The sequence below is a fragment of the Papaver somniferum genome, chromosome 3, assembly GCF_003573695.1.
Source record: "Papaver somniferum cultivar HN1 chromosome 3, ASM357369v1, whole genome shotgun sequence".
Classification (NCBI taxonomy): Eukaryota; Viridiplantae; Streptophyta; class Magnoliopsida; order Ranunculales; family Papaveraceae; genus Papaver; species Papaver somniferum.
In genome coordinates this window covers 89886371-89909392 of record NC_039360.1, presented here as the reverse complement: position 1 = coordinate 89909392, position 23022 = coordinate 89886371, and the positions used below count along the sequence as shown (strand labels likewise).

The following is a 23022-nucleotide window of genomic DNA, read 5'->3' as shown; positions in this document are numbered from 1 at the left end:
CATTGGTACAAGAATCTTCTGGATATTTTTATCCATCCCCACTATTGGTTGGTAAACAAAATTTTCTACTCCTCCTTCAAGTTTATTCGAGAACTCGACATTAAATTGAAAACTGAGATGTACTTGAAGAGTCATATCTAATCATGTTTATGCAATATAGATATGTAGTGTACCTATTCCTACATAAAACACAACAACATTGCAAGTACCTATTCCTACATACTTTAATATGAATATGTGGTGTGTTAAGTATTCACTGTAAGACAACAAACTTACCCAAGCGGACGGATCCAGATGCAAGACCGCTAAGTATTTTTTGTCTATTTCGTGCTTCGGCTGGTCTTTCTGAAACTTTTTATTAAGATTGTATTGTCCATATTAGAGAAGGTCTTTCTCTAAAGAAGCGTTATGTACAAGGTCCTCAACTGTAGAACCACTGACACAAAGACCACCTTCTCCCATTCTCCAAGCAATTGAGCTGGAAAATAACGACGAAAAGATTAGTATTCTTGTGTAACAGAACATATTGATATGTACCCAAGCAAAATATAATAATATGCATGGGTATTGCTTGCATATCAAAAGTAAATATCAATATGTAGTAGATATGGATATAGGTTATTTTTAAGAACTCACGTTAAAAAGTCTGCATTATCAAAGAATGTGGAGAGGATAAATTTTTTATCATCCTTCAAGTTTTTATAGAATGGCGATCTATTCAGTTTCAGGAACACCTTGCGGCGCAATTTAAGCTTTTTGTTCTTCTTTAGTGTCATTGCTTCATTTGCTCCAGCTTTCGGCTTCTTGGGTTATTTGTAAGATGCAGAGAACTTACTTCCACTTTCGTAAATGTCATCTTTGTTTTTTGCAGGATGGGCACGAGTAATGGGTCTGGTAGGTGTGTGCTGCTCCTCTGCGACGGGATTTTTGTACACCTTCGCCATTTTTTGTTTCTGACTTGTGGTTACTGGTTCCTGCATTTTTTATCAACAAAAAAAATATGTACTTTTAAAAACACAACATAACTGCTTACTCAAGAATAAAACTAAGTATGTACAAATTAACATTCAGTACGTATCATTCACCTGTGATGGAACCTCCAAAATATCTTGTGATGGAACCTCCAAAGCATCTTGTGATGGATCCTCCAAAGTATCTTGTGATGGAACCTCCAATATATCTTGTGATGGAAGTTCCAAAGTATCTTCATCTTTAGATGAGATGGGCTCTTGTTGCTTAGCTGTAACTTCACCTGCATCTTTCGATTCACTGGGTTCTTTTTGCTCAGTTGTGTGTTGTGTAAATTCTACATTTTGCAAATCTCTTCCAATTAAATTTTCAAAATGTTGTCGCAAGTCAATACCAAAAAGACTAAGGTTTTAATCAGTACCACTATCCAGAAGGAGGTCTGCATACTCTTCGACGTAAAATCCAATGTCGGAGTTTGCCAAATCTAAATAATCTGCGATGGAGAGCTGTTCGATCTGTTCCAAATTCGACATCTCAGTAAACAAAGGTACATCCATGAGCAAAAAACTTTCCGCCGCCGATACAACGTTATAGGCTTCAGATTTCTGGGACATAACTTCAACTGAAGCCATTGTTTCTTGTATAGTTGTAACCAACTCCTTTGTTGCTATCTGCTTAACTTCAAGTGGATTAGTCTGCAAAAAGCAATTGAAACTGTCAACATAAAGCAATTGAAACTGTCAACATATAAATATGTATTGTTATCTAACAGTACATACCAATATGTAGTGGTAGATACCACTACAAGAATGTAAGTTTCTACCACTACATATTGATATGGTACATATTGTGAGTGTCAGACACTTAAAACAACTACACACTTGATACAATACAAAGTGAACGTTAAATTTATACTTAGACTACATACTGGATATGCTACTTACTTGCGTGTTTTTTTTTGTTGTTATTTTTCACCTGTATCTCTTTGACTTTTTGCTCCAAATTAGATCTAGCCCAGCTTCTAACCTCAGAAATCTGAACTTCAACACAGCGGGGCTTCAATACTGTAGGTGTTGTTGATAAAGGAACTTCATAGGTAGCATTAACATTTGTTTGATCTTTTGGAGAAACTGGCATTCTGACTTCAACTGTTGGGTCAACATCCAAATCTTCATTGGGGTTGGTTTGCGTAGGTGTACATCCCAATCTAACATAATCTTCATGGATGGCTCTCTCTGCAAAGGGAAAGCTTTCGAGTATATTTCATGCAACATCAGAACAAGCTTTAAAGCATCAACCGTTGGATTGTCTTGTTGCATTGTGTTCACTTCATTCCATTTATCGGAGACTATACTTCTCAAATCATTATATTTAGATTCCCAATCCTCTCCCCCATCTGCTGACTCATCTTCTTCCATTGGACTCCCATTTTCTTCTTCTTTCTCTTCTTCCGATTCAGCGTTGTCATCTTCTTCAATGGGGGTTTCAGCATCTTCTTCCTCTTGAATCCTTCTTGAGATACGATTAAGAATTTGTTTTTCATGGTTTGTGTACCCGTCTATGAATTCTTCATGGAACTGCACAATTTTTATGTACTTATCAATATGTATTTTGTTGACAAAATATGTACTGCAAATTTATTTTTTAAGTTCAACTAATAATGTATGTTTACCTCATACCCAGAAAGATCAATATCCTTTAGGAATTCAGTACATATCTTTGTGTGGTTCCATCTAGCAGCTCTTGGTACATACATTCCTTCAGGTTCTATCACTATATTCTCTGGCTCCACCAAATGGGTATGCTCCGCAAACCAAGGCTGTAAGTATTGATATGTAGTTTTAGAATGGACCATGAAATACTTATATGTAGTGGAAACACGCAAAACAAAAGAGTTTAACGTAAATAAAATCTTACCAGCAAATAACCAACACAGCCAGTAATGTCTTCTAAGCTTTCCTCGCTTTCATTCAGCTCTCGCTTTAAGTAAGAATGGAGTAGGTCAGGCCATGAAATATTCTTTGCGTTTTCAAGATCATCAACGAAACCAATGTATTTTTCAGTCAAAGAGTTTGCATCTTTTGTTGCGCAAAAAATGAAGTGCACATATATACGCAGATAAGCCTAACAAGATCTTCGGCATCTTCCTCATCTTCCTCAGATTCTTGAGAAACTTCATTTGATTTATCACCCACCGTTTACAGAGAATCTTTACCAACTTTTACGTTAATTGGTGTTATTTTCATGATGTTAATGATTGTGTTTTCAATCATTGGCCTAGTCATCTTTTTACCATTCTCCAGTACTTCAGGAAAAGTCCTTTGAAAGAATGCAGTTTTATGCCATCCACTTTTTAATGTCAGTTTTAAATCTTCATATTCCCTATTCGACATTCTTGGCATCCCATAAGTGATTCTCATTTCTTCTGGTGTGGTTGACAGCTCATACTTTTCTCCATGCCTTACAAATTGGAATGTAAGCTTGTCTGGATATCTACCTCTCTTGTAACAGCGTAACATTTTGGTGACTCCTTCTTCATTCTTCAACCAATGTTCTAAATCAAAACTTGTGTACCAGAACATTAGGAGCAGGTTCCCATACGATGCTTCACTGATGAGCAATAACTGCAAGACACTCAATTTAAGGTTTTATGTTTTCTTAATCCTCTTCACAAGCCCATACAAGCCTCTGAAACCGGATCGATATAAACTCCTTGGTTTTCCAGCTGCTTGCTTACGCTTTTTACCTGCGTAATAACAAGGATCTAAAACCATTACATGACCTGCACCTGGTACATATTTTCCATCACTAAAAGTATTGAACATATCAATATGTAGTTATAATATCTACTACATATTGAATATATTTGTGGTAATTACTCGATCTAAAATTATAAATATGTAGTGATGCTTTTTAATCATCAAATAGAGAACAATAGCTAAGAAATGTACCTTCTTTCAGGGATACATTTTCTTTATTACCCTTTGCTTTTCGTGAAGGAATATTAGCTTTTCCTACCCTTCTTTCTTTTTGTGAAGGAGTAGCAGCTTTCATGACAATTGCTTTCTTTCGCTTTGCTTTTGGTGAAGGAATATCAGCTTTTCTCGCCTTTTTGTTTTTTTTGTGAAGGAGTTGTTGCTGCTGCTTTTGCTGTTGGTCCATTAGAAGCGTAAGTATTTGATAGTGTCTACATATCTAAATAGGAATATACACTACATATCTAAATAGAAATATACACTACACATGTATAGTGTTTACTGATATTTAGTATCAAACATATTGAAACTTGAAAAAGTAGCACAATGCATCATTACATATTCATAAACAAACACAACAATGCCATATGTATCACTATTTACGGGGATCGAGGGGGCAGCGCCCCCTCGTTATTAAGAATTACTAACTGTTGGTGAAGCAGGAATAATTTTTCTTGTCCTACTGTTGGTGATTTAGCTGTTGCTGCTTTTCTGTTTTGTTGTTTGTAGTATGTCTAACACTACAAACACTACATATTGATAGTGGTGCTTATTCAATCTCAAAGCAGGTTACACACAGTGCATGGCAATATGTAGTTGATATGTAAGTATTTTTTAACACTAAAAACACTACATATTGATAGTGGTGCTTATTCAATCTCAAATCAGGTTGTAGTACACACTTGTTAGTTGATATGTAAGTCTAACAACTATCACTGTCTATACTAAAAATACTACATATCAACTATCAAGTGTCTAACAAGTCTTACAAATACTTATTGTAAATATGTAGTGTTAGATCATATACATAACAGTGATAGAAGTATCAGAAAACATACCAATATGTAGGACACACTTGTTAGTTGATATGTAAGTATTTTTAACATTTCATATATATTAGTTTTCTAACACTACATATTGGTATGTAGTGGTGCTTATTTTAGGTTTTCAAATATGAGAACATATTGCACGTCAATATGGAGTACATATGGACATGTACAGATGTTTTACCTTTTTTCATTTAGCATAAAAATCGAAAATCAATTACAATTAGGTTTTATTCTGACATGCTTACCTTTTTTCCGAGGTACATTTGCTTTCTTTGTTGGTGACGGAGTAACAACTTCACTCATACTTCTTGTTGTCGACGATCTTGCAGCAGGGGAGGTTTCTGTTGGTGAATCATCAACAATTTTTCTTCTTCTTTTTGCTGGTGAAGGGTTTCTTCTACAATTTCTTCTCTAATCGTCCGCTTAATTGTTCTATTCGTAACCATTTTTTCTCTTCAATTGAGTGTAATGACAATTAGGTCAGAAACTGATTTCGATTTCTGTAACTGATGATTTTTGGATTTCTGTAACCGTTGTTGATGATTTTCGATCTTTCGATTTCAATTTTTCTGTAACTGATGATTTTTTTATTTTGATTGAGAAGAAAAAGAAGCAGTTTAGATTTATGGTTCTGGAATTTAAGTTGCAGAAGAGAGAAGAAAACTGAAAAATAAAACTAAAAAAGGTAACTGTTACACCTGCGTATTCACCTGTTACTCTGACATACGTGTCTATAGTTATGGATAGAGAGGTGATTTCATGTTTTTAAAACCTTTTTGGACCACTGATTAAAATATATACCCCGTTGGACTACACATTAACCCGGATTGGGTTTTTTGGACTAAACAAAAAAGTTCCTTAGTTGACCCATGGGTCGGGCCCGAGGATAATTTTCCTCGAAAGAAACGATAAACATGAATAAACCCTAGCATAAACCCCTTTCCGTTCCTCACTCAAGATTTTCATACTGCTGTTTCTTGCGGAATCGAGGAAAAGATATCGAAATGGAAGTCCATCTAGGAAAGCTCCCGTTTGATGTGGATTTCCATCCTTCTAATCCTCTAATTGGTGTCGGTCTCATAACTGGTGATCTTCAATTGTAAGTTCCAATACTACTTTGAAACATCCTCATCATCACCATCACAGTCTCACTTAATTATACTGTTTCCTCAATTTTGTCTTTCATGTTTTGAATAACTAATTACATGATAACTTTTAATAGGTACCGTTATGCTGCTGATTCTCAACCTCAAAGGTACACTCATTCTTTTATCTTTTCAATTCTGTTAATAACCATAAAGTTAACAAATTAGGGTTTCACTGAGACGATTATTAGTTGTGTTGATTTCTTTTTAATATTGTTATATAGGCTGTTTGAAATCCGGGCACATACCGAATCCTGTAGAGCAGTTAGATTCATCAATGAGGGACGTGGTAATGCTCTTTAAAGTGTTTTTCTGCTTTAGTTTTGTTACTTTTCTTTCTCTTATGTGAAGGGCAGAAGTTACAAAAGTTGAATTTTTTGGTTTGGTTTAGTGCCCTTGATTTGATTTTTCTTTTTTCACTAATCACTACTAGCAATTGTGACATGCTCTCCGGACTTTTCAATTCTTGTCACGGATGTCGAGACGGGAGCAGCCATTGCTCGCTCAGAAAATGCTCATGAGTGAGTTTTTTCTTTTATATTGGCACTTACTCTGAATTCATATAGTTGTGAATTCTAGTGATACAAAGTTATGAAGAAAATACGGATTTGTTCTGATGTAGGGCTGCTGTTAATCGATTAGTCAACTTAACAGAGACAACCATTGCCTCAGGAGATGACGAGGGTTCTATTAAGGTCTCTGCAACTTTTCTTAATCTTATCGTTCTACATTTAGTGATTTGTTTTAACCACTTCGCATATTTATTCCTGTTTCAATGTCTTAGAGAACTAATCTAGTATCAGACATTGTCATTGCTGTGTGTAAAACTTCAGTGTATGGCCCAAAGTTCCTTCTGGATCAATGTAATCTTGAGCTTTGTTGTACAAGACCGAGAGGCAATCAGTTTAGAATGTTTGTTGTATTTGCATTTGAAATATGAAATTGTACTTTTTGCAGGTTTGGGACACTAGGCAACAGACATGCTGCAATACCTTTGAAGCTCATGAAGAGTATATTTCTGATATGACCTTTTCTGCTGATTCAGGGAAGCTTTTGGCTACAAGGTATGCAAATTTGTTGGAATTCACGGAAATATGATTCTGTTCACTGTTTGTTGATGAAGATTTTGAAAACTCTACAAATGCATAATATCTTGTATTGATAAAATGAAAAGGGAAAAGGAGCAGAGAAACAGAAGAAGCGACTGTTAGGTTGACTTTGTTTGTTAATGCCCCTGTTTTTTTATTTGTTGTGCTTTTCTGGTTTCCTTGTTGTTTGGTCTTAAATGGTTCATCATTGTACGATTCTTTGTTACTATCAGTACTCACTCTGAGTTGCACAGAGTTTATCTTCTGATTTGTATATTTTGTTCAACTGATTGTTTTGTTTTTTTCCTTTTTCAAGTGGAGATGGGACTCTATCTGTATGTAGTCTCCGAAGGAATAAGGTACGTCAATTATGTCACTTGGCATCGATGTTCTTTTTATCCTGTGATTTTCAGGATTTTTAATCAGTTGTTTATTGCTAAGAGCAGGTGTTAACTCAGTCCGAGTTTTCTGAAGATGAACCGCTTTCGGTGGTTATAATGAAGGTAGCATCAAGGTTTTCTTTTTTTTTTACTTTTTTTTTCCTTTTTTTTTTTTTTTCCTGAGATCATATTCCTGTTTATGTGTGTGCATACATGTCTAATTAGTGGTTTCACAATTTGTTGTCAGAATGGTCAAAAGGTTATTTGTGGAACACAGAATGGAGTGCTATTATTATATTCGTGGGGATATATGAAAGATTGCAGGTATGTTCTCTGAATATTATTGGATACAGTTGATCCAAGTTTAGGGGGGCAATTGGTCCAAAGTTAAATTATGAAAATAATATCATGCACGAAAGATGAAAGAAAGGATTGTATATGTCATATTAGCAAATTGATCCAAACTTAATTCCTGCTTTCCAGTGCCTATTAAGAAACCTTCATAAGTTGTTTTTCTTTAATCTTTATAGTTACATGATAAGTTCTTTTCGTTTCTTAATCTACAGTGATCGATTTACCGGTCTTCAATCAAACTCTATCGATGTGTTACTCAAGGTTAGCATGCATGGATTCCTTTTTCAATTTTTTCTTGATCCAGTGATAGTCTTTAACTAAAATTACTGGAATTTACCTCTTACTGGAATTTGCCTCTTAATTATACCAGCTTGATGAAGACCGAGCAATCACTGGATCAGAAAATGGTCTTATTAGGTAAGAGGAGTACTTATGGTAGTACAGACTAATTCTTTATGTATGTATGGCATTAGAATCTTAGACTATTTATGTGGTTCTTACTGTTTAATAATCGGTTCTCTATGCTTGTTTACAGCTTGGTTGGCATTTTACCCAACAGAGTAATTCAACCGATTGCAGAACATTCAGAATGCCCTGTTGAGCGCCTTGGTATGGTTTTAGTTATTCTTCCTGATAAAAGAGCGCTGATTGTGTTTTTACAAAACAGCATTTCTAAGCCTATGTTTGCTTCTGCAGCCTTTTCTCACGATAAGAAGTATTTGGGTAGTATTTCACATGATCAAATGTTGAAGGTACGATATCACGCTCGTCTAAGCATGCATTTTTATGTACTTATATTGTCCTTTGGCGGGAGGCTCATTTTAATGCTTCAGTGCGCTTTAAGGATATTCACATATTTTTAATATGCTCCCAAGGAAACATGCTTAAACCAATAAACACCCTTCAAAATAGTTGTTTGGTATGACTTTGTTCCTTTGTATGCAAAAGTAATGAGCATACTCGTTTGTGCATCAATGTGGTATTTTTTTTTTTCTTTATACAGCAACAAGTGATACAGTTCTGAATGTTTTGTTTCTTTAGCTTTGGGATTTGGATGAACTATTAAATGGTGTTGGAATGGCTCCAACTGGTGGTCAGACAGTAGCTACTGATAGTGATAGTGATATTATGGAAGAGGATGACGTTATACCCCCCCAACCTAACCCAGGTGTGTATTTGGGAATTGTTTATCCTACTTAAATATGATAATCAAATTAAACATACATGTTCTCGTCTTTCTAGGACTAATCTTTCTCTGCGACTTTGTGCTAGCCTGCAAGTCTGAGAATAATTTCAGTAGTGTTATCAAGAGTCCAGCATTATTTTTGTGAAACCTGGACTATCCATTTCATGAGCCATCTTCAGGAATTTATGGAAAAGTGTTCTATTGTTCTGTGATAATGAGGATAATTTACTGGTGACATTATTCTTGGTATAAATAACTTCATCAATGCATAGTTTTATGTTTCTCAATCGCTGTTTTTATTGTTTTGTAGGTAATAGGCGAAGGGGAAACAATGCACAGTCTTCTATCAGTGAATTCTTTGCAGATATGTAGTGTGCTCAAATTGTCCTTGTAGTTCCAGTTCGATCACCCTTCTGTATGAGATTGGATCAAAACTACTAAGTAAATACATACATTTATAAAGATTACAATAGATTTTAGGGCTTGAGCAAGTTTTTTTTTTTTGTTTTGTTTTGATAGGCTTGAGCAAGTTATTCACAGTTAATAGTGAATACTGAATACGTCTCGGTGTTACAAGTTTTCTCGGTGTTATAAGTTTTGTTTCGTCAGATAGGATATAGTTGTTCTCTTTTTGGTTCATGAAAACAGAATGGAACATATAACTCTCCCTATATTTTCACAATCTTATTTGATTTTAGGTCTTGAGCAAGTTATTTAGTTAATAGTGTACGTCTCGGTGTTATAAGTTTTCTCCTGGTTTGTTTCGTCAGATAGGATATAGTTGTCATGAAAACAGAAGGGAACAAATAACTCTCCCTATATTATCACAATCTTATTTGATTTATCTCCCAGTCCTTGTTCTACATCCGCATCTTTCCATAATGGACAACCAAAATGTAGCCGTATCAGTTGACCACAAAAGAATTGATCTTCTTAGGATTTAGTCCAACACTAGACTCTGGTTTAGCTTTCTATGTTATTAAATCAGGAGGAGAAGAAATTATTAAATTTGCAACTGCTTCGCCTCACAGAGGGTTAATAGACACAACGTCCAGGTCCGTATGGATTACCAAGGCAAATTGTGATTGGTGTGGTATGTATTACCACCAAGGATGCATTTCTCTGTATCATCCTACCACTGGTGATACATCATCGCCTTGGATTGAAACTACCACCACCCGTGAAGTACATGGAGGAAAAGCTAAGCGCTTTAGGATGTGATAACCGAATTGTGGGACATTGTCATAAAGTCATATGCATATCAAGTACTGTGAAGAAAAGGTCTGCTCCTGAAACTGAAGATGAGTTTCTGGTTGTGAAGGTGTTGACCATTCGGGATCGTACATGGGCTACTGGTGAACATCAATGGAGAAAATTGGAGTTTGTCCCACACGCCTAAATTTCTCATTCAAGAGTTCATGGATATGTGATTCTCCATCTAGTAGATGCCTTGTGCTTATTATGTATATCCAGATTTTTCCATTGAAGCTCTTACAAGGACAGATCTCATCTTCATGCACTCACAGCGACGTACACCACTTAGATTGGGGAATCAAATTCAGAACAGTTACTGAAAAAAAAAAAACAAAAAAAAAAAGCATCGATTTATATTATACCAGCGCAGCGGATTCCCGCAGTTTACTTGAAAATTGCGCAGGGCCAAAATGATAATGAAGATTTAACAATTTTAGTGGGATTATACGAAATCAGTTGTGAAGGTTATACTGTATCATCTTTAAAAGCTTCAGAATCAGCTTCTGACATTAATTATATACAAAGATTGCCCCAGATACCACACAGAAAACACTACTAGAAAGGACAGAAGTGACTGCTGTACAACCCAAATTCTGGGCTCAGATGATTAAAAAGGAGAAGAATCATATGTTGATTCTGTTGTTTTGCGTATGCATTTACACACAGCTGAGTTTTAATTTCTACAATGGATGCTCGAAACCCAGATCCGAGCACCGGACAAGTTCTAATATCTCTGCCAGCAGGGTTCAGTTTCGGCAGAGTGCTGATATATACGGAGGGGGATTTACAGAAAATGGTAAATGGCTGAAAGAGAGTCCATACTCTTCCTTTGGTATTTCGCCCTTTATATGAGTGAATGACTCGACCTAACTTTGTGGTATCTCTAGTGAATGCTACTATGATATGACCTGCAATAAAAGTAGAACATAATTATTGATCAAGTCTAAACAACTCGAGGAGATATAAACTCGACATAAAAAAGAAAAGTGTATTTTATTCGCAGCATCTGGCGTATGACTATTAGAGTAGCAATGCTACTGAAGATGATAAGAGATACTCCTATCTGTAGGTGAATTGAAAAAACAACGAACTTGCCTGATAGAAGTTTGCAATAGAAGAATATATGAGAAAGTAAGCAGGTCTCGTGCTAATAGACATTGCGAGGGCGGAGAATTTGGTATCAAATGGCAGTGTAGAAATAAAAGAATCTATAGCAGCATCTGATGTTAAATCAGATCTTACCTCTACAATGCAAAGATGATAATCGGCAAGGCTAGATTTGAAGTCTGCCACTCAAAGTAGCAGGCTGCTCTTAGTCTTGCTGGATTTTCAGGATACCTGTGCCAAATCCTTTAATTATTACCACATGCTGCTTAAAAGTAAACAAATGGCATTATAATATTCTACCTCAACATGTGATTTGTCATTTTGATCTACCCCTCGACTTGCCGTCGATCTGAACCATTGCTGTCTTGTGTGAACCGCGGAGACTGGACAGGAATCATAAAATGTGGTTGTGCTGGAACTGGAGCCACCATACCTATCATGCAGCGAATAGATCTAGATAATTGAGAAACCAAAAACACACATGGAGGTAACACAGTTGAGCGCAAGTTAAAGCAGTGTCTTGACATCTCAATAAGTGTTGCAATACCCTATGAATTCTCTACGAGTGTGGGTGAAGAATATCTTCCTTTTGACTGTCAAAGATCAGGTAAATCTCAATAATTATTTGATGGGGGTTCTCGTCCCATGCACATATGGTGAATATAACCGAACTTCAGGTTTGGCAGGTAGACATTGCTGCCAGAATTTATTTTGTATTGACAACATTTGGAAATCCAACTCAAGATCATAAAAAAAATATAAACCACAGAAAAATGTACTTCAAACTAAGGGAGCAAATCACTCCTGCATAGAAAATACTACCTGTGGGATATGATCCTTGAACTAAAGGAGTGGGTGTTGTGGCCGCTTCACTGACAGTGGCCGTGCTAAGTTGCATAACGTGGTGACCTGGCATTGCATAGCCCTGAAGTGCTGTATAGCCATGATTACCAGGAAGAGGCTGACTTAACTGACAATACGGGTAGACGGCTGTATTACCGGGTACTCCGTATATTTGAAAAACTTGCTGTCCCATATAAGGGCTGTAGACACCCTGCCAAAAAACAAACAAACAGTATACTCTTGTGAGCATGTCGATCTCATTAGAAACAACTACTCTCGCAGAATCTGTCCCCAATTCAAGTGATTTTTCAAATAATTATCATGATTTCCGGCTACTGACCTGTGGATAGACGTATTCAGGTCCATAAGCTGTGTACCTGCATCAGGAAAACAAGATTAATTAAAAACTGAAGATACTGTAACTAACAAGTCAAACAACTCATTGTTTCTGTTCCGTATAAAAGCCAAGAGGATAACCAAGTTACCCTCTTGAAAAACAATATTATAGTGACTGGGCAATGCCACCCATCAATCACAGTTTCCTTATTGACTGCTGGTCACAGCATTATGGTTTTATGATTTGATAAACAAAAAGTACCGATGAGCAAGTAAATGTGGTGGTACAGAGTTGCTGTTGAAATACAATGGAAAACCTATTGTGCATTGACCGTGTCGAAAAAACCTGATAGGTATAAGCAACTTTCCGACCAATTACTTAATGGAGCCACACTTACCCATATGGTGGATATGGAAAGCCATGTTGGTAGCCGTAGGAAACTGGTTGTTGAAAGTTGGGGTTTCCGGCATAAGGGCCTCGCGAACCTTGTCCACTTCCAAAGTACGGGGTTACTGGCCTTAAACGTCCTATAAAAACAAGACAATGAGAAATGTATGTAAGTATTTAGAATTATAGACATTGTTGGGATTTCCCTAATACAAGTGTGTATGCACTCATCTGTAGATATTAGCATATACATGATATGATGCCACAAGATCCGTCTGAATCCTTAACGTAGTTTATAAATAAGACACACTATAAAAATGCAATGTGCAGCCATATAGTAACAAGATTTCATACAGTGTCTGTAACTATTTCACATGTTCAAATTGGCACAGCGCAATTCCCAGAACTCAACATGCTTATACTTTGTGGAGTTATTGTTAAATCTGGGTGGTACTTTGTGATCTGAAGAACAAACCAGCTACCACAATTCGTGCACTGTAGACAGGTACCATAAAAAAAATAGCATGATGCAGACGCGAGCACTTAGATTTGTTAGGGGGCGTTGTTACATATGATTGCAGTTTTCACTGGGCATTAATTCACTTCTCTAGTTTCTCAATTAACGTCCATGTCCAAAATGCATATCATACTCAACATTTAGTACATCTTCCTTCAAAGTTAAAGCTCTTCTTCCTCATTTCCATCCTGCAAAATTTTTCCGCATACCAAGGCTCTATGCAAAAGAATCAATCTAATATTGATACACCACCAAAATCAAGGCTATTTTACTGTTGAAACATGCAGACTTCCATGTACACAGTTAAATTTGAAGATTTGTTTGACTCTGATTATTATATTTTAGCGCGTATCTCATCAAATGAGAAGTAAACTTAAAACAATAAATTCCTTCCAGAGCTTAGGTTGTCGTACAAACTACCACATCAATAATTATGGTTTATAGAACAAAAGTAGGATTAGGTTGTAAAGTTGTAGTACAAACAACCACATTGATCTTAGTTACTACACTAAAACTAGGGAAATGAAGAAACGAATATGATGTAACAAAAATAAAAATAGCTGTCACTATATTTAAGTTTACTATTAGGAGAGCAAAGTTGGATCAAGGAAGACTTTAAGGAGCCAGGAATCTAAGAATGTTTAGTGCCTGAGTGCTTTCATTTCAAATATGGGAAGGATTATAGACTATATAAATAGAGCATTTCAAAACAATAAAAATCATACAAAATTGATATTCAGTTTAAAACAAATACCATAAGGTGGAGGACGTCCCTGCGAAGCCAAATTGCAATTGGCCCGTCTACCATCAATAATCGGAGTTGGATCAACGCATGCTCGCCTTGCAGCTTCAGGATCACGAAAAGTCACCTAAACCCTCCAAGAAATCAAACCCAAAGAAAGAATCACCTCTATCCAATTATCCATAATAAAAACTGAAAGCAAAATAGAAGTACACTACATTTCTACTTTCATATCACCAAAAAGGAAAAGAAAAATTAAACTCATTCTACTTCTTTAATGTGAGAAATCATTCTTTAGAGGTATGCCAAGAACTATCTACCCTATCATTGTGTTTTCAGTTCAATGTCGTAATCATAGACTGCAATTATTTAAATGTAGCTTAATTATTTTTCTCCAAAACAAACTATAAAGCAACTTATTACACTCGGAAAGTCGTAATCATAGAGTGCAATTATCCACTTAAAAAAGCCAATTCTGATCCTTACTTTCTCTGCAGGAAAGTCTAATTTTCTTCTATGAGTAAATCAGTGAACTGACGTGCAGAACAATATTAAGAGTAGCAATTTTTTCCTTGAACAACTAGGACGCCAATTCAAAATTAAGCAGCAAATGCTTGTAACTTGCAGAAAATAATGACTAATAAGACCCAGAACAAGGAATACTCACAAAACCATAGCCTTTTGACCTCCCTGTATTCTTATCACTAATTACAACAGCTTCAAGAATCTCTCCAAATGGCTCGAAATAACTACGCATCGTTTCGCTTTGTGTTTCCCATGCTAACCCTCCAACAAAAACCTTTGTGTAAGTAGTATCACCAAAAGGGGAATTCAAGAACTGAAACCCAGAATTTGAACTTGATCCTGATGATCCAGGACGTGGAATTGATTGATAAGCCATGAAAATTCGAACAATTCAAGTAACTAATTCAGAATACCTACTTCCACTAAAAAAAGGAAAAAAAATCAGATCAAATTCGCCCAGAAATCAAATTATCCTAAAATAAACCCAACAAACACTATACATGGTTATAGAGAGAATCCCCGTATAAAGGCCTAGTAGAAATTTGGAGAATAGAGAAGGGAATACAGTGATCAACCCAACAAATAATATGGTTCCTCCTTACAAAGAGAAACCCTAAGAAAGTATATAAGGTGAAATTGGAAGAAAATTTCTAGGTTGAAATTTACGGGGATCTAACATGGGTTTTTCAGAAGAAGAATAAGAAGAGAAGAAAAATAGCATCGAATAGAGGTGTGAAATGGAACTTTCAAGAAGATTATATCAAAGAAAAGGTAGTTTTCTTTTTCCCTAGAAAAAAAAAATCTATGGAAGCAGCTATGGTTTTTCTATTCAAGGTATAGCAGGAAATACCCTTTGAAGATTCTCAAGAAACAAAGTTAAAGGAGTGGGAGGAAGGAGGTAGGGCCTCTGTTTTCTCTTTGGAAAAAATGTTTTTGTTTTGTTTTGTTTGCCTCTTGATTTTCTGCTAATAAACCCCAATTTAGTTTCATTCCACCAATCGCATATTTTGTTGTTATTTTACAAGATTGCTAATAGGGGGTGCCTATTTATCGGGGTGTACCAAATTTCATTAAAGACAATATATTTGAAATTGTACACCCCAAAGCAAACTGATACCCCTATTAGCATCGGTGTTATTATGGTTGAGACCTTCCAAAGTCTCGAGGAGGGTTAGTTCTCCATCTCTCTCGGAAGGTATTGCTCGTGAAAGGGTTCTTTTTAAGTGAAAGAAGAATTATACAAAGGTGTTTTTTTCTCCTTTATCTATTTATCATTCGCCCTTGAAGTCTCATAAATTTGATGTCTTGAAGGGAATGAGATAGACTATGCAAGCTACAAGCTTAATAGATGGGTAATATCCGTGTTATATCTAATGTTTGATGACAATGATATGTTTTTGCGGTACTTTGACCAATTCAAATATTAGTGATGGTACTTCGACCATCATAAATTACCAGCTCTAACCAACAAGTTAACTACACAAGTCCTTTGTGTAGTTTAGTAGGAACGTTTCAATAGGTAGATAATAATATATGGTTGATACTTTGGGTGTCAATAAAATGGAGTTGGAGGATAAATAATTAGGAGTTCGGATTTTAAGTCCTAGTGGGAATTGCAAGTATCATGAATTCCTGTTTGATAAGTTTCATGTAAAGCTCTGAAGGTGAAAGAAACATTGTTTGCACACGCTGGGATGACTATTTTAATACATTATGTTCTTGTCTTGATAAATTTTTTCTATGTGGATATTTACGTTGGAGCATTGCTCGTTCGACCCACAAGCGTTGGTCTGTCAAATATATTGTCAATTTTAGATGCCAACACTTACGCTTGAGTATCTTGATAAAGTCAAATTTCAGATCATGTTAGACTTAGGTTGTGGAGGTGTAAGGAATACTTCAAGTTACCTTTGAAGAATTGAAGACGAAAACTAATGATCACATGAAAACATCATCCGTCGTCAAGGTTTAGTTTTTGAAATTTGATTTCCTTCCTACGATTATCACCATATCCATCTAAACATAAAACAAACGAAATATCAAAGAAATGTCTTGATTTTAGGTTGAGAGACTTGATCATTGAATTGACCAAACTGTTTCAGAGGAATGAAGTATATGAATCATGCTTTACTACTCGCCGTATGATTTTCATAAAATAGGCTTGCCTAACAGCTAGGACAAGATGTTTTGGTGAAATGTTCCACACTTGATATTGTGGATCCTCATTCAATATAAAGAGCCGTATACGACTATTATTACAGAAGCTATTGCAAGATTGTATACCAAAAATACAAGATTGACAGAATTAGAATGTCGACATAATATGACAACTATAGCTTAGAAGGATACAGTTGTAGTTACGGCTTTGAATGAGTGAGGATTGCTGTATCCTTAACATCCTCCCTCAAGTTGAACATGAGTTGTTGAATGTTCAACTTGTTCCTGAGATAAAGAAACCTTGGTACTGACAAACCCTTAGTGAAGATGTCAGCTACTTGGTCTTTAGTCGAGATGAACCGTACCAAAAGCTGATTGTTTGCTACTCTTTCACGCACAAAGTGATAATCAATTTCTATGTACTTCATACGAGCATGAAAAACTGGATTGGCAGTTAGATATGTAGCCCCTAAATTGTCACACCAGATTGACGGAGCTCTTACTTCAACACCAAGTTATTTTAGCAAAGATTGAAGCCAGATTAGTTCAGAAGTTGCTATGGCTATGCCTCTATATTCTGCTTCAGTGCTCGACTTGGAAACAGTTTTCTGTTTCCTTGCGCTCTAAGATACAGGATTGTTGCCAAAATAAATGCAGTATCCACTAGTGGATCGGCGATCATCGAGACTTCCATCCCAATCAGAGTCAGAGTAGGCATGAAGACTGATATCTGAAGATTTTCGCAAAACCAAACCATGTTGAACTGTGTGTTTGAGATACCTGAGTATGCGTTTGATTAGCTCCCAATGGTCGATGTAAGGGTCTTGCATGAACTGGCACACTTTTTTTACTGCGACAGCAATATCAGGCCGAGTGAGATGTAGATACTGCAATGCTCCACAGACACTTCTATAAAGCGTCGGATCCTCAAATCTTTGTGTACCCAATCTGCTGATTTTAGTGTTCACAGCCAAGAGAGTAACAATTGGTTTTGCAGCATCCATCTTGGTCCGTTTAAGCAGATCAGTGATGTATTTTTGTTGACTCAACAAAACTGAATCTTTTTTCTTAATATCTTCTATCCCCAAGAAGTAGCTGAGGTCACCTAAATCTTTGATTGCAAAAACAGAATTCAGAGCAGATATTAGGTTTGTAATAAGAGAAGAATTGGAACCTGTGATGATAATGTCATCAACATATATTAAGACATACATTACTCCATCTGAATTCTTCTTGATAAATAGTGAATTGTCTGCAACAGATCCTTTGAAACCTAGCTCAACTAGGTACGTGCTAAGCCTTGAAAACCAAGTGCGTGGAGCTTGCTTGAGGCCGTAGATTGACTTGTTCAACTTGCAAACATGAGTTGGAAAGTCAGGATGAATATAACCAACTGGCTGCTTCATATAAACATCTTCTGTCAGAACACCATGCAGGAAAGCATTTTGAACATCTAATTGTCGCAAGGACCAACCATTTGCCATAGCAATGGACAAGACAAGTATGATAGTGCTTGGTTTAATCACAGGACTGAAGGTTTCATCATAATCAAAACCTTCTCTTTGATTGAAGCCTTTAGCTACTAGTCGAGCTTTTGGTCTGTCAATTGTACCATCTGCTTTCTGTTTAACCTTAAAAACCCATTTCGAGCCAATCAAATTCATTTATGGTTCATGTGGTACGTAGATCCACGTACCATTACAAATGTGAGCATTAATCTCATCATCCATGGAAGGTATCCATACTGGATTTTTCGATGCTTCTGTATAAGACGATGGAGTGGTGAGTGATGTCTCTGCAAGTGGATACTTTGTTGCTGTAAGACAAAGCTTGTTGACTGGTTTTTTGATACCATGTCTAGCTCTAGTAATCATATGATGCTGTGTAGGTGGTGCAGGTGGATCCGGTGGAGCTGGTGGAGCTAATGGAGCCGGCTGCAACATAGATGGTTGTGGTGCTGCTGAAGTGGTTGTCTCTGCAGAAGGGATTGCTGTAGTAGATTATGGTGCTGTTGTGTTTAAAGTTGGCTGCACATTATCCATATTTGGAGATAGAGGTGGTGACTGCAAAATATCCGACCAGGCGACATTGGTGGAGTATGTAGCAGAGGAGAGGATGGTTGAGAAACAATATTCTCATGAGATGAATTAGAAAAAGTGGGTGATGAAAATATTTTTGTGGATACGGATGGCCTGAAAATGGGTTTAGTGATACATACCTGTTGCTTAACAGCAAATGGGAAGCTTGTTTCTACTAACTTGACGTGTCGAGAGATATACCACCTTCCTGTAGGTACATTTAAACATAGATATCCTTTGTGCGCGCCACTGTAACCAATGAATACACACGGTAATGATCTTGGTTCAAGCTTATTAGAGACATATGGGCGAAGGCATGGGTAACATAGACAGCCAAAAACCTTTAGAAAGGAGCAGTCAGGTTTTTTGTTGTATAGGAGTTGGAGTGGAGATTTAGCTTCATGTTGGGATGCAGGCAGTCTGTTAATAAGATAACATGCAGTTGAGAAAGCTTCTACCTAGTATGATTTTGGCATAGAGGCATGAAACAAGAGAGCTAATCCTGACTCAGTGATATGTCTAATGCGTCTTCAACAATGTCATTTTGAGAAGATGTGTGAGGATATGAAAATCTATGTATAACACCAGAATTATTAAGGAAAGAAGTAAACTTCCTAAACTCTCCACCATTGTCAGATTGAAAAACCTTGAGTTTATGATCTGTTTGATTTTCTATCAGCTTTTTGAATTGAATAAAGATGGGAAAAGCATCTGATTTTCTAACTAGTGGATAAATCCAAGTATAGTGTGAGTAAACATCTAGAAGAAGCAGATAATATCTTAAACCATCTTTTGAAACATGTGGTGAAACCCATAAATCAGCAACAATTAAACTCAACGGTTCATCAATAATTGTACTACTAGTAGGAAATGAAAGTTTATGACTCTTGCTCATATGACAAGAGTGACAATAATCAAACTTCTTATTTGAAACAGGAAGCGAAAGATTTTTAATCATCCTAAAAACAGTGCGAAGCATTGGGCGACCCAATCTTTGATGTCATAGAGGGACTGTATTGGATAGTAGAGCAGCTGGTGTTGTATGTTGAATCTCTCGAACAACATCAAAGACATAGATCCCATTCTTAAGTCTGCTTTGCAACAGGGTTGTCCTCGACTTGATTTCCTTCACAACAAAAGAAGTTGCATAGAATTCAAAGAAAACGTTATTATGTTTGCAGAATTTAGAGACCGAAAGTAAGTTGGTCTTTATTTGAGGGACATGGAGAATATTGTTTAACTGAAAGGATCTGTTATTATGAGTAAATGAGGCATTACCAATATTTTCGATATGGAGAGCCTCACCATTTCCTATGCGCACTTGTTCAGTGCCATCGTACTCATGCTGAATGTTGATATTTGAAGTCAGGTGATGAGTTGCACCTGTATCAGTCACCCAGTTGTTATTAGCAGGACCACCAGGGAGAGCCAAGTATGCAGCTGGTTGTTTGTTGTTGTTGTCCACTTTGTTACGAAACCAGCAAAATCGAGCATCATGATTCTTGCGTTTGCAGATATCACAAGGACCTTTACCTTGATACATGTTTCTAGGATGACGGTTGGATTGATTTTTTGGACGATTGTTTGGATATCTCCTTTGATCTTGCTTCTGAAATGGTCTGGAGTTTGATGAGGCAGCAACATTGTCTAGCGGTTATTGAAAAACGGCTAACTGTTGTTCAAGACGGAGATAAAATGAAAGCAGATGAGCTTGAAAAGTATCCATGTCGATCTTGTCGACAGTTCTTAAGGCTGTGACAATGGAGTCATAAGCCTGATCTAGTCCAGCTAGAATTGATTCCTGCATATCTTCTTCAGAGAGAGGTTTTCCAGATGCTGCAAGTGCATCAAAAAGTTGCTTAGTTTTCGAGAAATAATCTTGCATTGAGTTGTTACCTTTGCGAAGACTGTGTAGTTCTCTTTTCAGGTTCATTTGATGAGCTTTGATTTTTGGTGCATATCTCCTTTGAAGGGCTTCCCATACAGCTTGTGATGTTGAGAGACTTGCAACTCGACCTAATACACCTTCAGATAAAGAGGAAAGAATCCACCCTAAGAGTATTTGGTCTTGTTCCTCATATTTTGCATATGCAGGATTAGGAGTTGGTTGTGCACCTTCTTCAGTAGCAGGTATGGTTTTTGCTGGTTTTTCAATTGTACCATCAACAAAACCTTGTAGTTTATAACCTTTGAGAAGAGGTTTGAATTGTGTCACCAATAGGAGATAGTTGTTATCATTGAGTTTGACACTGATCAGATGATTGATGTGTATTTAATGAAGTGTTGAAGTTTCAGCCATGGTGAAAGAAAGGAAGCGTGAGTTTTGGATCTTTAGACTCGATACCAAGCTAAGACAAGAAGTTTTGGTGAAAAGTTCCACACTTGATATTGTGGATTCTCATTAAATATAAAGAGCCGTATACGGCTATTATTACAGAAGATATTGCAAGATTGTATACCAAAAATACAAGATTGACAGACATTAGAATGTCGACATAATATGACAGCTATAACTTAGAAGGATACAACTGTAGTTACGGCTTTGAATGAGTGAGGATAGCTGTATCCTTAACACTAAATTCTGAAAAACTATTCCCAGACAACATTGGGTGTTCTTAGTCTTCACTGTTGAAATTTAGAATTTAGATATAACTTTCTAAAACTGCATAGCTGTCGAAAGTAAAAACTATGACTATCAAAATTACATGTCAAAACACAAGCCCGCTTCCATACTTAGGAAAATTAAGCCTTTAGCTTTTGGAAGTTAGACAATGGACGTGTGTAGATGGTGGATTTTCGACAAGGGTAAAATTATAAAACCCTAACTATTCATACTCCGGATCCGGCAATTGGATGAGTATTGAGACTCATGTCTCTCAATAAAGCATGAAAGATCATGCCATAAAACCTCTGACTGAGAAGGCTGTCTCTCAGGGTATATGTAGATGTGTAGTCTCCCAGCTGAGGCCACATCACATCTCATGAATACTGAGCAATTTCAGTAATTATTTATGCTCCGGATCCGGCAATTGGATGAGTATTGATACTCATGTCTCTCAATAAAGCATGAAAGCTCATGCCATAAAACCTCTGACTGAGAAGGCTGTCTCTCAGGGTATATGTAGATGTGTAGTCTCCCAGCTGAGGCCACATCATATCTCATGAATATTGAGCAATTTCAGTAATTATTTATGCTCCGGATCCGGCAATTGGATGAGTATTGAGACTCCTGTCTCTCAATAAAGCATGAAAGCTCATGCCATAAAACCTATGACTGAGAAGGATGTCTCTCAAAGTATCTGTAGATGCGTAGTCTCCCAGCTGAGACCACGACACATCTCATGAATACTGAGCAATTTCATTAATTATTTCTATATAGAATCGAAAGATTGGACGGCTCCTAGACAACATGCCAGCTAGTATAGAGCGACAACGTCTTCAGGATGCAACCAGGTTTTCCCAGACTATATAGGAGAAATATGATACTCCAGCAAGTTCATATTGCTCAACTCTCAGATAATTAATGCTCCTAGATAGGAAGCCCTTCTAGTATAGAGCCATCCGTTAATTATCTCTAATCGCCTGAATATCCAGCAATATTCTACGATTCTTCATTATATTTCGTCATTTCAATTCGTGGTTCTTCCCAGCAGAATTCCACGGGTTAGTGATAAATATTAAACGAAACAGGAAACTGAGCATCAAATAATCCCTAACTAAAATGGTGCAAGTGTGCTTAACAATAATGCACAAACCAGTATTTGAATGCGCAAACGAGCATTTCAAAAATACGAATGAACGATGAACCTATGCAAAATAGGAAGGAAAAATAATAATAATAAAATATTAGTAAAGGCGCTAGGGGACTGGGCTCACCAGCCAGCTAGTCATGCCGTGACCAATCCCGCGCTCAATTTTATATTTTATCATATTTTATTATTTTTTCCCTGATCTCATGAAAATTCTCTCGTTCGAGCAAATCTCCTTCGTTTCAAGGAAATTCTCTAATCTCATGATATTTTGTCAAGGAAAATAATAAAATTAGGGAAAGGTGTTGCGGGACCGAGCACCAGCCGGCCGCCCATGCTCCAGCCATGGCCGGTCCCACACCTCACGTCCCCATTATTTTATTATTTCTCTTAAGGGTG

The 23022-nt window shown here is 36.7% G+C and overlaps 2 protein-coding genes across 3 annotated transcripts; one reads left to right on the top strand and one right to left on the bottom strand.

Moving 5' to 3' along the window:
* Positions 1-5689: 5689 nt before the first annotated feature.
* Positions 5690-9630, top strand: LOC113356778 (WD repeat-containing protein 55-like). Of its 2 annotated transcripts, none has more exons than XM_026599996.1 (15): positions 5690-5873; positions 5997-6029; positions 6144-6208; positions 6413-6440; positions 6542-6614; positions 6877-6983; positions 7324-7366; positions 7454-7510; positions 7635-7711; positions 7954-8002; positions 8112-8158; positions 8277-8350; positions 8438-8493; positions 8783-8909; positions 9238-9630. In XM_026599996.1, exons 1-15 carry the CDS (start codon positions 5779-5781, stop codon positions 9297-9299), a joined length of 993 nt encoding a protein of 330 aa, XP_026455781.1. In that variant the 5' UTR covers positions 5690-5778; the 3' UTR covers positions 9300-9630. The 2 variants fall into 2 exon arrangements, with proteins under 2 accessions (XP_026455781.1, XP_026455780.1); XM_026599995.1 differs by having other exon boundaries at positions 5691-5873; positions 6353-6440.
* A 965-nt stretch (positions 9631-10595) lies between these two features.
* LOC113356777 (RNA-binding protein 24-A-like) lies at positions 10596-15574 on the bottom strand. The gene is made up of 8 exons (XM_026599994.1): positions 14782-15574; positions 14127-14241; positions 12866-12995; positions 12472-12508; positions 12111-12342; positions 11589-11721; positions 11424-11519; positions 10596-11089 (listed from the first exon to the last, which is right to left on the bottom strand). The coding sequence occupies exons 1-6, from the start codon at positions 15013-15015 to the stop codon at positions 11615-11617; spliced, it is 855 nt and encodes a 284-aa protein (XP_026455779.1). The 5' UTR covers positions 15016-15574; the 3' UTR covers positions 10596-11089; positions 11424-11519; positions 11589-11614.
* Between the last annotated feature and the right edge of the window lie 7448 nt (positions 15575-23022).